Source organism: Meriones unguiculatus, chromosome 3, assembly GCF_030254825.1.
Source record: "Meriones unguiculatus strain TT.TT164.6M chromosome 3, Bangor_MerUng_6.1, whole genome shotgun sequence".
NCBI lineage: Eukaryota > Metazoa > Chordata > Mammalia > Rodentia > Muridae > Meriones > Meriones unguiculatus.
This window is the reverse complement of record NC_083351.1, coordinates 176,256,400-176,271,689: the sequence shown is the minus strand read 5'-3', so window position 1 is coordinate 176,271,689 and position 15,290 is coordinate 176,256,400. Positions and strand designations below refer to the sequence as shown.

The 15,290-nt window shown below is 45.0% G+C and overlaps 1 protein-coding gene across 1 annotated transcript in view; it reads left to right on the top strand.

The window, feature by feature from the left end:
• LOC110554676 (ATP-binding cassette sub-family G member 3-like) overlaps positions 1-15,290 on the top strand; it is a 43,422-nt gene that overhangs the window by 2,662 nt on the left and 25,470 nt on the right. Inside the window, 6 exon segments of the mRNA XM_060378762.1 lie at positions 3,012-3,233; positions 4,298-4,357; positions 5,136-5,250; positions 6,345-6,497; positions 10,089-10,225; positions 14,576-14,727. Coding sequence (XP_060234745.1) covers positions 3,031-3,233; positions 4,298-4,357; positions 5,136-5,250; positions 6,345-6,497; positions 10,089-10,225; positions 14,576-14,727 — 820 coding nt within the window. The 5' untranslated portion in view covers positions 3,012-3,030.

The window sequence follows — 15,290 nt, the reverse complement described above, 5'->3', positions numbered from 1 at the left end:
GTGCTAGTGAAGTCATGGTTTTTGGAGGAGACTCTATGATTGCTAATTAACTACTGAAGCTTGATCTTTAACACTCTATAAACATTTGTCCTTAAACCATAGAGAAGTGCCATTGTCACCCCTCATCAAGGAAACTTAGTTTTGCAGCTGATAAAGACTTCTACAGGAAACCACAAACCACAATTAAAATGCAGTTTTGGAGCCCAGTTCCAATGGATGACTCCATAGTCACTTGCCTAAGGCTCAGGGAACACTGTGGAAGATGGAGCAGTGGAGTCTCAGAGCCAGGGGAGGAGGGATGTGCTGTGAGATTGTGACTCCAGAGACATCAGAATCTACACCCATTAAGTCTCATCAATGTGGCTGCCCACATGAGAGCTGAAGAAGCAGGACAGCAACGGGCATGCCAAGACGCATGGAGAAAGGTCAAGGAGACCTCATCCTACAGAAAGAACTGCAGGCCTCTGAGTAAAGCTGGGAGTGGAGAAATGGTCTCTTCCGGAAAGAGCACATCAGCTGCTTGAGCAGTGCCAAATGGGCAGCCGTGAAAACACACATACAAGTGACATTATAGGGACTGAACATAAATATATCTATGTATCTATATATATGGCTACAATAACAGTTTAGAAAAAAAAGAGGCCACTAATTTGAAGGAAATTAGGGAGGGCTACATGGGAGGATTTGGAATTAGGGAAAAAGCATTGTTGTAATTAAAATAAAATCTCAAAAATAATCAACAACATAACAAAATAAGTCAGCAAAGGAATACTTGGTAAAGTTGAAAGACTGACATTACCCAAGAGCACATTTGTTAATAAAATGCTGAGACATCAAATCTTAAAGCATGGAGAAATATCAAAACAGCTGGAGTATGTTCCTTTTTACTGTGAGAATCTGAACATTATAGAAGATTTTAAAGCAAAACTTTTGGGGATGGGTGCTACCAAGGCACAGACAAGAAACAGGAACCAGTAAACCTGAACCACAACCATTTCCTTCCAGGAAGCACCAAGTCATAGCTGCTTCATGGGTCCCCAGGGTCAGAGACCTTGGCTTGATGGCTTTTGTCTGCCTGATCAGGTTACAAGTCTGCAAGTTTAGGAAGTCAGCTTTGTTCATTTTTGCTGTCTCTAAGACAAGTAACAGAGTCCAGGGAACGCACAGTCCCCTGAGTATCCACTGGACAGGAGCTCACTCGCTGAGTGTCATCCATGCTGAACACTCAGGAAGGATAGTTCACACATCTCATGATCCTATATCTCATGGTAGATTGTTCTAATTATTAATATGTTCTAATATTAATAGTTATCTTTATTTTTCCTAACTTCCCAACTTTCCTAACTTGATGTACTGGGATCAGCTGATGCAGGGGGTGATGGGGAGGGAGCTTTCCTTTTTTGAGAAGAGCAGGGGGAAGGAAGAATAGGTGAGGAGGGGGGACCTGAATGAGAGGAGGAGGGGGATGCAATTGTGATGTACAGTGAATAAACAACTAAATATATTTAACGAAAAAAGAAAAGACAAGACAGGGATATTTAAGACATTAAAACATTTAAAATATTAAAATAATGTAATATATTAAAATAACTCATCAGGTTTTTAATGTCTGGAAGACAGAATGGGAAGCGCCTCACTCTTGATGCTCTCACAGTATTTGCCAGGTCTGGGGGGTCAGGGTCACAGGTGGGGTGCACCCTTGCACAGGTTGGCGATGGATGCTGCACAAGAGCACGGTGAGAACAGAGCATCACTCACAGGGCAGACTTCCTCCTTTCTATAAGTCTCTGCTGCTGCCAGCCCCACAAGGATTTGCAGCCTGAAGTCTGGGAAGGCACTTCCGGTTGTGGAGTTCCTCTAAACAAACCAGTGTCTCTGAGGTGCTTTGGGGGAAGAGGGAAGGCTAACAGAGCATGGAGTCCTGTACTGGAGAAGGGGAGTCCTGGGACCCGGGCTGTCTGCCTGCCTAAGCATCTTCAGATCCCATCTGGCAACACTGTGCCATGCGATGTGGAGGAAGCTGTGGAAACTGAGTGACCCTGGTAACGTGGGGTCAGAGTTCTCAGCCGCTGTCTGCTGCACACACCACACAGCGGGAGTCAGTGTCAGAAACCGAGGATGTGCAGGCCATATGCCCAGACCCCTCGGGCACAGCAGTCATCCGCACGAGCCATGCCGTTCCTGGTGACAGGAGAACCGCTGTCTGTCCTGCTTCCTCCACAGCCTGAGCTGTTTCCCACTTCTGCTGCTGTCCCTCTGGCTGCCTGCCAGCCGGGACATCCCCGGAAACCGTGGATTCTGCTTGGTGATTATGGACCCCAGCACAGTCAGACTCAGAAAACAGAAGCTCCTGGTTCCAGCACCATGAGATGTAGAGTGTTTGAAAATCAGGCCGTGGTGGTCTCCATGTTCCTCTGTAACATCCAGAACAGCATTTTCAGTGTGTCTTGCCAGGTGTGACTTCATTTGTAGAGCATCGAGTCCTGTACTGTGCTTTGAACCAATCTGCACTGTGGACTTGTCTGTACCTTGAACTCACACTGTGCCTTGAACCAAATGTGTATTTTGCCTGCCCTGTTACAGAATAGTTGTGTTGTTTTTCCCTGACACAAGTCCACACTTCTGGAAACACACACACACACACACACACACACACACACACACACACATGGAGAGGCAGTGGTGATCATTTATTCTGCCTCTGAACTCACATTGTATCATAATATGGTTTTGAAGTAAGACACATCTGTCCTCCCATTTGTCTCTCTATGAATAACATTTATCCTCCACTCGATGGGCCCAGTTGTTTCTTTGGAGTGTGGGACCTCAGGGCAGTCTATGTGCTCAGTTCTGTCTGCTTCTCATTTGGGTCATTAGGAAATCCCAGCAGTCTGTCTTGTTCATCAGGAAGGAACCTGCCTATGATAGCACAGCTCAAAGAGGTCTGTGTGTGGTTGTGTTATAATTTTGCTGTCTGGACCATCAACTTCCTATTGCTTTTCCTTCTACAGGAAGAAAGACCCTCTCAAGATGTCTTCCAATGATGGCCCCATAGTAATCCCAATGACTGAGAGAGATCCCAGTGACCTACCTGGAATGAGTGCCAGTGGCCAGAAAATTTCGGCTGAAGAAGCTGTGTTGAGTTTTCATAACATCAGCTATTATGAAACAGTGCAGAACGGCTTTCCTTTTCGTAAAAAGACAGATGTGATAGAAAGACTGTCAAATATCAGGTAGGTTCACAAAATAAAGACAACGGAGACAACACTGTATTGAATAGGTTTTTCAAGAAACACACTTTCCCTGTTTCCAATAAGCTGTGTGTATGTGTGTATACTCCTTCTCCCAGCCCAGCCAAGGTCACTGGTGTTGGGCACTGGTCCTCTCTGCTCCTCTACCCTGAGCTCCTGCCATTTGCTCACTAAGAAGGGGGTGGCAGGAGAAAGTATTGACACATTATCTGAATATGAAATGACAAATGGGAGGCAGCTATGTTTTATACAAGAATATGCCCTTTCCAGCCTGAATATTCACTAATTGAACATTCATTCACTGTTTGAGGGCTGATTTGTGTGTGTGCTGTAACTGTAAGTCAGTAAACAATGTCCTCCAGTTGAGGGATTTGTCCCATTTCTAAGCAGAGCATAATCTGATCTATTTATCCGGGAGGGAAACCATCATTTTCCTGGGTGTGTATTTTGGTATTCTATTTTCTTTCAGTTGTTTTTCCTTAGTGGTAATCCTAGAAGCAGTTGCCTATCCTCTGAGTGCTTCTTTCTAGTCACTGGATTTCTACTTAAGATGTACTGTTTGTAGTTTGATTCTGTTTTACCAGCAGTGACACAGCTACCAGTATCCAATGAATCACTGCTTTCCTGTGCAGAGGTTCAGTGGGTAGCAACCAGGGCGATGTGAAGACACTGAACAGCAACCCTCAGCCAGAAGCTGTTCCAACTTGACACATGCAGGCTGTGTGCACTGGGGTCTCCATGAGAACCCGCTGCTTGTGTCAAGGAACACTGAACTTAGGAGCCCTGCTTGTCAAAAACGCCAAGTGGTGTAAGGAATAAACAAAAGCACTCTGTGATATTGGAAACATTTTTCTGAGGAGTCCCCACTAACAGTCAACAGCTTTTGTCAATAACAGACCTCTATTAACATTTAAGAATTCCCTATGGGTGTGTGCTGAATTCTGTCTACAATGTCATCCAACTTCACTGAGCATGCCCCGTGTAGACACTAAGCTGCATAACACCTTTACATTGAAACGTAAACCAGTGTGATTTTGTGTTTACAGTGGGATCATGAAACCTGATCTCAACGCCATCATGGGTCCTCCAGACGGGAGCAGATCTCTGTGAGTATAACAGGAAGCACACCCAAGACGCTCGTATCCAGTTCCCGTGCTTTAAAACAATCACTTTTGTATGACTTGTCAGGTGTTGTGTGAGTGTGTCTAGTCTGGTCCTATGTGCTATGGAGAAAGTGCAGGAGGCAGGCCTTCTGATTTTCCACAAAGAACAGGAGTCTCACCAGGTCCACCTTGCTGACAGGAAATGACAAAGTGACATGTGGTCTTGGGTCGTGCCGTTATTAATGGGGCTGGAGACAGATCGTGTTAAACCTAGGATGGTGAAGCAGAAGTTGACTGCAGGAGAGAAAGCATCATCACCAGGCCAAAGTTCTCAAAGAGCAGCAGCATGTGACCTGGGTTCCGTCTTCAAGCCTGGGATGCAGGGAGGGCAGCCACGAGGACCATGTCTGGCATTCATAATTCTGGGCTCTATTATAGCACATAATGAACAGAAGGGAGTTCGTGTGTGTGTGTGTGTGTGTGTGTGAGAGAGAGAGAGAGAGAGAGAGAGAGAGAGAGAGAGAGAGAGAGAGAGTGAATGTGACTGTGTGTGAGAGAGTGTGTGTATGTGTGAGTGTGTTTGAGAGTGTATATGTGAGGGAATGTGAGTGTGTGTGAGAGAGAGTGTGTATGTGTGAGTGTGTGTATATGTGTGATTTTTGGCTCATTCTCTACTTATTTTTCAGTTTTACTTCATATGCAGAATTTCCATTCTGAGCAGGATGATGTAGCTTTTGTTGAAGGGAGAAAATAAATGACACACAGATGTAACCCTTTGTAGGTTACTGGATGTCTTAGCAGCAAGGAGAGACCCATGTGGATTATCAGGAAAGATTCTAATAAACGGAAAACCCCGGCCTGCCAACTTCACATGTACTTCTGGTTACGTACCACGGGTAAGTGCTGGTGGGTTTGTAAGTGTAGATTTCCTCTGCTTGTGCATGGGCAGGTACTCAGCTTATAGACCCGTGTCCTTCCAGTTAATGGTATGACAGGCTTCTGGGCCCAGCTTTCTCAACCCCAACTTTTCATAGTGAAGCATTGGCCTGACTCCGACATCTGTGGCACAGTGCTCCTCAATGCTGCTGTGGCTTAATTCTACGAAGGGCTGCTGCTGTCCACTTTTACCCTCCTCCAGCTTTCCCCACCGCTTAGACCAGGCGGTCTGCCCACCGTTACAGGCAGCAGTCAACAAAGTTGCTGTGCTCTGCCTGGAAGGCCAGTGGGAGGGGAAGGAAATGATCAGGTCAGGCCCTGTGCAGTGGAAGCTTTTGCTTTCTCAGTTGTATCATGTGAATGTGGTTTTTTGTTTGTCTGTCTGTTTGTTTTGCTCCCAAGTGCGGGATATGGAAATGTTTTTAGTTCATCCTCAGCCGACCAAAGCTCCTGTGAGAAGGCATGTAATGATTTCAGATAGAAACTGCCTCGAGTGTAAGGAGCATGGTTTCTGCCAGCTAGAAAACATCCCAGTGTGGACTAAGAGAAGGGATAAATAGGAGCTCAGAGACAGAGAGAATAAACACTGGGCTTGGCTCCTCATCCCTTTACTAGGCTTCTCATTGCTTCACTAAGCTTAGCATCACTTTGTACAGTCCAGGGATTTCTCTATGCCATTGCTGGTGATTCAGGTTGCTCTTTGACTTTGGGTGCTGGTATCCTGAAGACTGAAACTGGGATTTTCACCAAAGAACCCAACAACCTTAACTAGCAGGAAGTAGCTAAAGAGATCACAGCCCCTTTCCCTGCTGAACTGCTTTTTTGCCTAGCAAGGGTCAGGGGTGGTGGTGGGGTGGAAAGGAGACAGAGGCATTTATGAACTCTAAATAAAGTAAGCTTTACAAAATCCTACAGCTCAGTTATCAGAATTAGTAAAATTGAGAGCTTGTTTTTATGTAGAGCATTACACTGTATGTTGTATATGTGGACTAGGTTACATCTGTTAGAGAGATGGTCTCTGTGATAACTACCTCTAATTCTGTTTACCCTTAAGAATGACATGGTGATGGACACAGTGACCGTGAGAGACAATTTAGAGTTCTCAGCAGCTCTTCGTCTTCCAATGACTACAACAAGAGATGAAAAGAGAAGGCGCATCAATGAGGTCCTTGAACTTCTGCATCTGGATAAAGTCGCAGATCGCAAGGTAAGGGGAAGAAGAGTCCTGAAAGACTCAGGGCAGGAAAAAAAAATCCCTGTGTGGCTTAGAGGACACTCTGCCAGCTGTTACCTATAATGTGTGTGGACAAAGGGGGCTGCTGTCTGGCTGTTTACATGATGCAAAGATGGAAATTGAGCTGGGAAGCCATCTTAACAATGGCTTAGCCAGTGAATGGTATGTGATGCAGCAGGGGAAATGGTTCCTCCCATGGCCATTTCCAAGTGTTCTTCACATGAGCCCCTCAGCGTTAAACTCATGACTCATTTGGGAATTTGACAAGTGCTTCTGTTTATGGTCTCTTCCTGCAGAGCAGTGGTTCTCAACCTTCCTAATGCAGCAGCTTTTTAATACTGTTCCTGAAGCTGTGCTGACCCCCAGCCATAAAATTCTTTGGTTTCTACTCCATAACTGTAATTTTTCTACTGTTGTGAATCGTAATGTAAGTATCTGATATGTGACCCAATGAGGGGTCCCGGCCAGGGGTTGAAAAGCACTGCTCTAGAGGTCTGTGTCCCCATGTATGATAGGAGATCGCAGACTCGGGCTTGGTGTTTCACCCTATGCTAACTTTTTTCCACTATTGTCTTGGTCTCTGTGGAGTTCAATTCTAACGTGTTTAGCGCTTGTTTTTCTCTGTAGCCTTTTGTCTGTGTGTTGTCTCTTATCCTGTCTGAGGTGGCTACATTTGACTGTCAACCTGAACAGTCTAGAATCATCTGGAATCATCTAGAATGTAGTGTCTAGGAGGAGGAATCTCTCTCGGCGATTGTCTTGATAAGTTCACGGATGTGGAGAGACCCGGCTCACTGCAGGCAGCACCATTCTTTGGGCCTGGGTCCTGCTGGGATAAGAATGGAGAAAGTGAGCTGAGCACTGACACGCATGCCTGCATTCCTTCTGTGCTCTTGCCTGGATGCAACCAGCTGCTTCAGGTTCCTGAGCTGGCTTCCTGAAGTGACTGACTGTGCTTTAAAACTGTGCGTTCAGATGAAGGTTTTTGCCCCCTGTTTACTTTTCATTAGAACACTGTATCTTAGCACCTGGACAGAAAAATAAGGTGTTCTTCCACCCTCACTCTCTGATTGCTCACCTTCTGTTGATGTTCTCTTCCAGCTCTCGGGTTAGGTTTAGAGGTACAGCCTGGGGCAAGAGCAACAAGAGAAGGACAGAGTGACTCCCATGGAGGTTCATGCAGGCTCAGGAAGGGCAGGAGATGAATGGTGAGCTTCTCCCGAATATGGAACAGCTAAATAGTTTCTAATTGACATGCTAAGAAGACTCTGATATACTATTTGGTCCCTGCATACTTAACTATTCTCAGTGCTTTAAAAAAGGGTATTAGCTTTTCTTCACAATGCCATTTTTAACTATCAAAATGAATAAAATCCTGATACCCACAGCTCTGCCAGGTCAGTACCCATTCCCATTCCCCAAATGCCATTTATCATTACAGTGTTGATAGAACTTGAGCAGTTTAACTTACTGTGTGCTTAGGGTTTCTAAATATCAGGCTTTTTCCCTCTTCTTTTGTCCCCGAAGCCTTCCTGCCTCTCACACTGAAGCTGTCTCCTCAAGAGATTGTACATACATGCATGGTGAGCAGACCTTTGGAGCTGTGGATGGAGATGGGCTCTTCGGAGTCTAATTCCCATGCTTTACTCCTATGGTGGCCCTTTCTTAGAACAAGGAGGAGGAGCACGGTCCTGGCTGTTGATTCCCGTGACACTTCTCCAAAGTCTGTTATGAGATGCTTGTCTTGGTGGGAAGAATAACAAAACCCTGTAGTTTACCACACTTGCTCTTTTCCTGAACAATGGAATTGTGTTTGCTTTGGCTCTGTTTATAACTCGGTTTTTATATTTACCATAAGGTACATTGTTTTACTATGTTTGAAACAATCATTAGTCCTTGCTCTAAGCTGCTAACTTGGCTTTTTAGGTACAAGACATGGGTACAGAGTTTAAGCCTCAGAATTGTTCCCTGTCCCTCTTTCCCCCTCAACCTTTCTAGTCCCTCTCACATTACACAGTGACACTGACTTATAAACAGACTGTGGCAGTTTGTCCTTTTGCATTTGTCCACAAGTGTGAGTCATGAGTTCTGTGATGCTGTACAGTGCAAATAATGTCAATTTGAAAAGTCTTAAGGAAGTTGAAATTTAATTAACTTCTGGAAAGTCATGAAATTTGAAAGATTGCAAGAATTTTCATAATAAAACTTTTTAATGAGAATCTTCAAAAAACTGTGACTGTATGTGTATGTATGTGTGAGTGTATGTATGTGTGAGTGCATGTGTATGTGTGTTTGAGTGCATGTGTATGTGTGTATGAGTGCATGTGTGTATATGTGTATGTGTGAGTGCATGTGTATGTGTGTGTGAGTTTTGCGTGTGTGTGTCCACCTGAGAGTCACAGCACACATGGAGGTCATAGGGCTCGTGTCTCAAGGGCCCTTTCTCTCCTCCCACCTTGTTTTTGGGCAGGGCCTGTCTTCTGCTGGTGGCTGACATGCACGGCCAATGCCCCTGACCCATCTCCTGTCCCCATCTTTACGTCTGGGTGGCATTTGCATACATGCCAGGGCCCGTAGCTTTTAGATGTGACTTCTCAGGGTTGAACCAGGCTTCAGGCTTATGCTTTTCCCTGCTCAGCCTTCTCTGCAACTCCTAATAAGGTTGTGAGAGAGGAAATGCAGAGGGAGCATGTGCTTACTGAAAGAATGGGATAGTTCTACAGTCAGCACAGTAGTGCCCTTCCTAACAGCATCCTTCTGGGTTTTTGACTCGTTACTATTTTATCACATACTGAGGAAAGCTATTTCCCACTGGCACATTTTAAGAAAACACTAGGTAGTGTCTTACTCCTGAGACTTAGATAATTCATAAAAATAAGGACCTATGGTTCCCTACAAAACCTAAGCTTTCCAGGTGAGTAATCCTTCATATCTTCAGCCATGTCAAGTCCACATCATCCGCATTCCCCAAACATCCCTGTGTGCCATCATTAGGGCTAGATCATGGTTCTGCTTATTATGTGTACAGAGTTTAACCCTCAGAATCGTTCCCTGTCTCTCTTTCCCTTCAGCCTTTCTAGTTCCTCTCACATTACACTTATAAAAAGACTGTGGCAGTTTGACCTTTTGCATTTGTCCACCAGTGTGAGTCATGAATTCTGTGATGTCGTACAGTGGAAATAATGTCTATTTGAAAATTATTAAGGAAGTTGAAAATGTCCTAAGAAGGCAATGTGAACTTTTCACTTTGGAATTTTTGGTGAAAGCAGTGTGTGTGTATGTGTGTGTGTGTTTGTGTCGGTCTGTGAGTGTGATAACTCAGGAGCCTAGAATATGTGCCTTCCTAAGGAACAAACCTTATCTGTTCTCAACATGGGCATCATGACAAGTCTGACCCGAGCCTCCTTCTCCTCTCTTGGTAAGAGAAGCCTCCTTATTCTCCACGGTGCCCATGTTTTTGCCCCTCGTGAGATGACATAAGAGAAACTTTGCTTGCTGGAACAGGCTCATTAATCCAACGACAGTGACTATTTTTGCTGGTAACGATGGTCAATGGTGCTTCAGCCTAGATCTAAAGAACTCAGGAAGAGAACCAGCATAGCAGTGGAGCTGGTCACTGACCATCCCATTTTGTTCCTGGATGAACCCACCACCGGCTTTTCCTTGACTATGGAGAATGATGTCATCTCAGTCCTGAGATGGTAAGAGCTAAATGGATGTCATGTTTTTATTTACTTAATACCTGGTCACTTGTGTGTGTGTGTGTGTGTGTGTGTGTGTGTGTTTCAGGAGACTCAGAAGTAAGCTACAAAATTCATCCTTGTTTATCAGTGGGGAACTTTAGTTAACAAAGAAGAGGCGTCAAGAACAGTGAGACGGGTGGTGAAGGTGGAATACTGCTTTAAGTAGCATGTCCCTGACACCCTCAATATGTGACAAGTGACCTGTGGCTGAGAGGGAGCGACCTAGACAGAGAGGTAGCCAGAGGGAAAGTGCATTTGCTCTGAGGCAAAGCGTGTTTGCTGTATTTGGAATATTATAGGACAGTGTGGACTAGAGCCTGGTGGCCTGAGGAGAAGGAAGGTGTCAGGAGCACTGCTGCAGACACCAGAGCCTGGGTGACTTGACAGAAGTTATGTTTCTTACAGTTCTGGATCCTGGAAGCCAGATATTATGGTGTCCAGAGGCTGTGTCTGTTGAGGCCTGTCCACTGAGCTTGGGTGGTGCCTCCTCCCTCTGCATGTGTCTCTTCCCTGATCTCTTATGACACCGCTTAGCTTAGGACACACTTGTGGTGGCATTTAAATGTAATTACCTTTTAAAGACTCTGTCTCCAGTCCTAGCTGCATTCTCAGTTCTTCGATTGAGGTCTTCCAAGCCCTCCACTGAAGTGTGTGTACGGGGTTGGGTGGAGAGTCCTAGGTCCCTCGGGCCACAGTGAGTAAGAAGGTTTCCCCGAGGCCGGGCATGCAGGAGGTTAGCTCTAGAGGAGAGCAGTCATGGTGGAGGTGCACAGGGCACCCTGGGGATGAGAAGATGTGGGCAGCAGGCTGAGATGAGGGGGTGCCTCAGCTGGGAGATGGCAGGATGCGCATGGACTTCCTAGACAATAAACAGCATTAGCTCAGGGATTAGCCCCAAAGAGGTGCTGAGGGAATGGTTTCTGAGGTGTGGCTCCCGAACCCTGAGAAGAATGAAGGAAGGGAAGCAGCATCTCCTTTCCTTAAGAAAGAAATCTGCAGCTGAGTTATTTGTAGAGGAAAAGTGTAACCATCAGGTTTTATACATTTTAAAAATTAGTAACAGTTTCAGACTGACTGAATAACCCCAAGAACCGCATAAGCCTAGGCTCCTGCTGTTGGCCTTTGCTGCACTGTCTTTCCTTCCTGCCTGTGTTCTCTGTTCTGACATCACTGTCCATCACCCTAAATAGTCCTGCCTGTAGCTCCAGGAACCAGGAGGCTCCCAGTGGACCTTCCCAGTGAGGAGGTCAGCAAGCAGGGCTTGCCACCTCCCTGTCAGGGGTCACCACTTCCTGTCTGTCCCCTTCCTGTCTGCTTCAGGATACTCTAAAATGGAGTTCTGTCAGTTTGCAGTGTGGAGTGCTTCTCTCTGCCCTGCTTCTTGTGCCATTGCTAGTCTTAGTGCATGGGGTCATGCTAAGCCTGATTTACCCCATTGTTCTGGGAGCAGACTCAGGCCCTGACATGCTGTGTTCCCCTTGGTCTCCAACACAGCTGGCAGTGTATAGAAATATTTTTAAAAATTCATGGTAGGAATATTTTTAAAAAGTTTGCACATTGATTGATTGATTGTGTATATATGTGTGTGTTTGCGAGCACATGAGTGCACGTATGTCTGTCTGCATGTGTATAGCATGCATGTACAGGTCAGAGGACAATTTAGGGAGTTGGTTTCTCCTTCTACCAGTTGAGTTCTGGGGACTGAACTCTGGTCTTCACAGTTGGCAGCAAGCGTCTTTACCCACTGAGCCATCCCGCTTGCTTATATGAATCTTGGCCATGCTGGTGGTTGCTGGATTCTATGATATAAAATTACAATTTCCTATTTTGCTATTTATTGATCGTCTGTCAGGGAGAACAGTCGTCTATTAAGCTCTTATTCTGCTCCTCATCTTGTCTCTACCATCTAGCTTCCATGGGAGCTGGTAACTTCTGCTCTTGTTTATTTACTTCCCAAGCAGACATGGCATTCTGTGTGGTTTCTTCCTCAGCTCCCATTTTGCACAATGGGCTGTGACATGCAATTCCTCATTTTTCTAAGTAGTTTATCAATCCTGGAGCTAAGAAGGCCCTTCATGGTGAGGGTTTTTATGTTTTTATCTGTTTTTTAAGAATTTCACACAATATATTTCAGTCCTGTTCATTCCTTCAACAAGGATAAATATTTTTAAAATAAAAATTTTAAACATAATCTTTGACTAGGGCTGGAGAGATGGGTGAGCAGTTCAGAGCACTGGCTGCTCTTCCAGAGGACTCAGGTTCAATTCCCAGCACCCGCATGGAGGCTCACAGCATCTGTTCCACAGTTCCAGGGAATATAATTTATACATGTAACCTCCAAGTGCACAGGAACACATGTGGTGCTCAGACATACATTCAGGCAAAACACCCAAACACATAAAGTACAGTAAATACATATAGTTTAAAATATATTTTTAAGATAAAATTTTACTTTCCTTTAAAAAAAAATCACCTCCTTTTTCTCTTTGTGAGGACTGCCAGGGTTGCAAAGTGCAGCTGTGAGAGGAGGTCTTGATGCCACTCAGGGCCAGTGCTGGGCCTTGCTTTGAGGAAGGCTCTAACCCCCTCTGCTCTGTGTTGAGACTGTCTCAGCTCTCTGCTGCCATCTGCCTAATGTTCTGGCTTTCCCTGCTCCACTTTGCCCTCTAGTGGTCTCTTTGATCAATTTAATTGCACACCAGCTGTTTATCTTTCTCCTGGTACTTCTCTTTTTTATTACTTCCCTCTCCCCCGTCTCCTCTTCACTCTGCTTCCTCCCTTTCTCAAGCACATACAAGTGTGCTCCATCGCCTGTAGCAGTGAGCTCCAGTAGCTTCTGGAGGGACATTTGTATTTCATGCTGTGTGCAGCTCTTCTCGTTCTTCTTAGGTAGGGGTGCTCTGTGTCAACGTTCCATGGAGGAGAGTTTGTTTGCTTACCAGGAATCCTGGTCTAATTCTGACCCACCCTGGGTTGCTGTTCCTCTGTGGCCTGGTTGTTTCTGAGGCAGTCTTCCTCTAGACAGACAGCTACCTCGTAGCATATGCTTAGGGGAGGCTTTTCTTCAAGTTTCGTGAATTTATTATTTGCTGTGGAGATCAGGTTGAGCTCATTTTTTTTTTTCTTAGTGCTGGAATTCAAGGTGCACACTGCCAATCACAGATCTTCTGGTCTCTTTTTTCCTTTTCCTCCTTTCCTCCCTCTCTCTCTTCTTCCTTCCTTCCTTTGAAGAGGAAATTCCCTTCCTTTCCTTCTTGCTTTCTTTTTTCTTTCCTTCCTTCTTTTTTCCTTCCTTCCTTTCTTACTTTCTCTCTCTTTTTGAAATGGAGTCTTTTGTGATCTAGGTGATCTTCCTGGTTGCTGGGAGTATATGGATATGCCACCATATCCAGCTTTTGTGAAAATGTTTAATAGCAGCTTTAAACACTATTTTAGCTATTGGTTCTCCTACCAGAATATATTACTCTATGAACTGTGCTTCAGTTTTCCTTGTCATGGAATTAAACCAGTGATAAATTCCCAGCTTTGCCCCTCACTACTCCTTGGCCTGTTGCTTGGCCTTTTGAGGCTCATCCTCAGAAAGGAGAAATGACTTTACAATTGACTATGCTGATCTCTTTTAAGTTCAGATGAGGTTATAGCTGATACATTCAGTAGTGAGATCAAGTGGTTAGTCATGTGACTCACATTATCAGAACAATGAAAACCAGTTCCTCAAGAAGCTGAAACTCTCTGTGACCAGAGGGAATTGAGTCACAGTTTTAATGTTTGCTCTGTCATTGGTTCTCAGACTTGGGTGAGCCTGCAGATCACCTGGGCTGCCTGTTAGTGATCCAGTTCACCCTGAGAACCACACTGCCCAGGGATCTACGCTGTCAATAAAACTCCAGTGGACTCAAGACCACTAATGGCTCACAATTTAAGAACACCTCATCTGATGATACCTAATTGACTAGGATCAGAAGGAAGGAAAAGAAGTCCTCCCCTCTCAGTGGACTTGGGGAGGGGCATGCATGCAGAGAGTGGAGGAAGGGAGGGTTTGGGACAGGAGGAGGAAGGGAACCACAGGGGGGCTACAAAGTGAATAAAATGTAATTAATAAAAAAAAAAGAACGCCTCATCTTTTAAATAGAAGCTTGTAGCTGGGATTCTTTCTCAGGTACACAAAACAAGTGAGATGAGATGTTTATTAGGGAAATTCAAGTGGAAATGGGAACAAGGAGGATAACTTCAGGAATAAAATATTTTGTTGAGAATGTCAAGATCCCCATGTCCAGTGACTTAAGATGTTTCCCTCTTTGAACTTAGGATATCGAAGAATGGACGGACAATCATCTTCTCCATCAGGCAGCCTCCGAACTCCATCTTCAGATTGTTCGACAGCCTTACCTTAGTGGCCTCAGGAAAAGTCATGTTTCATGGGCCAGCGAAGAGTGCTTTGGAGTACTTCAAATCCCAAGGTCTGGTTGGCTCTGCTCTGAGAACTCCTTCATCCACAGGGTCTGTGTAGAGAACAGGGGTCATCATGGCTGCTGTCTGACCCAGTGCACACTCACTGTGTGTGGGTTTCTCCACTGTAGATACCTTTGGTTGATTTGGTGACAGGACTTTGGTTAGTTTTACAGTCCTGGCTTGTTGTAAGATCTCCTGTCTTTCTCCTGTCCTGTATCCATGCCTGTGTTTGAGCATTTCTACTGAAACCTGCATTCTGCTTTCCAGTTGTTGTGACCCTCTTAGCTGACATGCTGGCCTAGGGACAGTTATCCATCATTGGAACAGTGTTGGGAAGGCACAGCATCATTGCATTCTTGATCATGTGGATGGTGGTTTTCAGTTTTCCCCTAGAGTGTAATCTGAAGCTGAGAAGTGGGAGATCACTTAATTAGTGCTACCTTTACATATCAGGTTCTGGCTGTGCATGGGGCTAGAGAGACTTAAGTCTGGCTGCATATTTTTATCTCCCTGTTTTCTTTAGAGTCAGATTGGATGATGAAATATTTTTCAATGTTCATGCAGTCAGCTT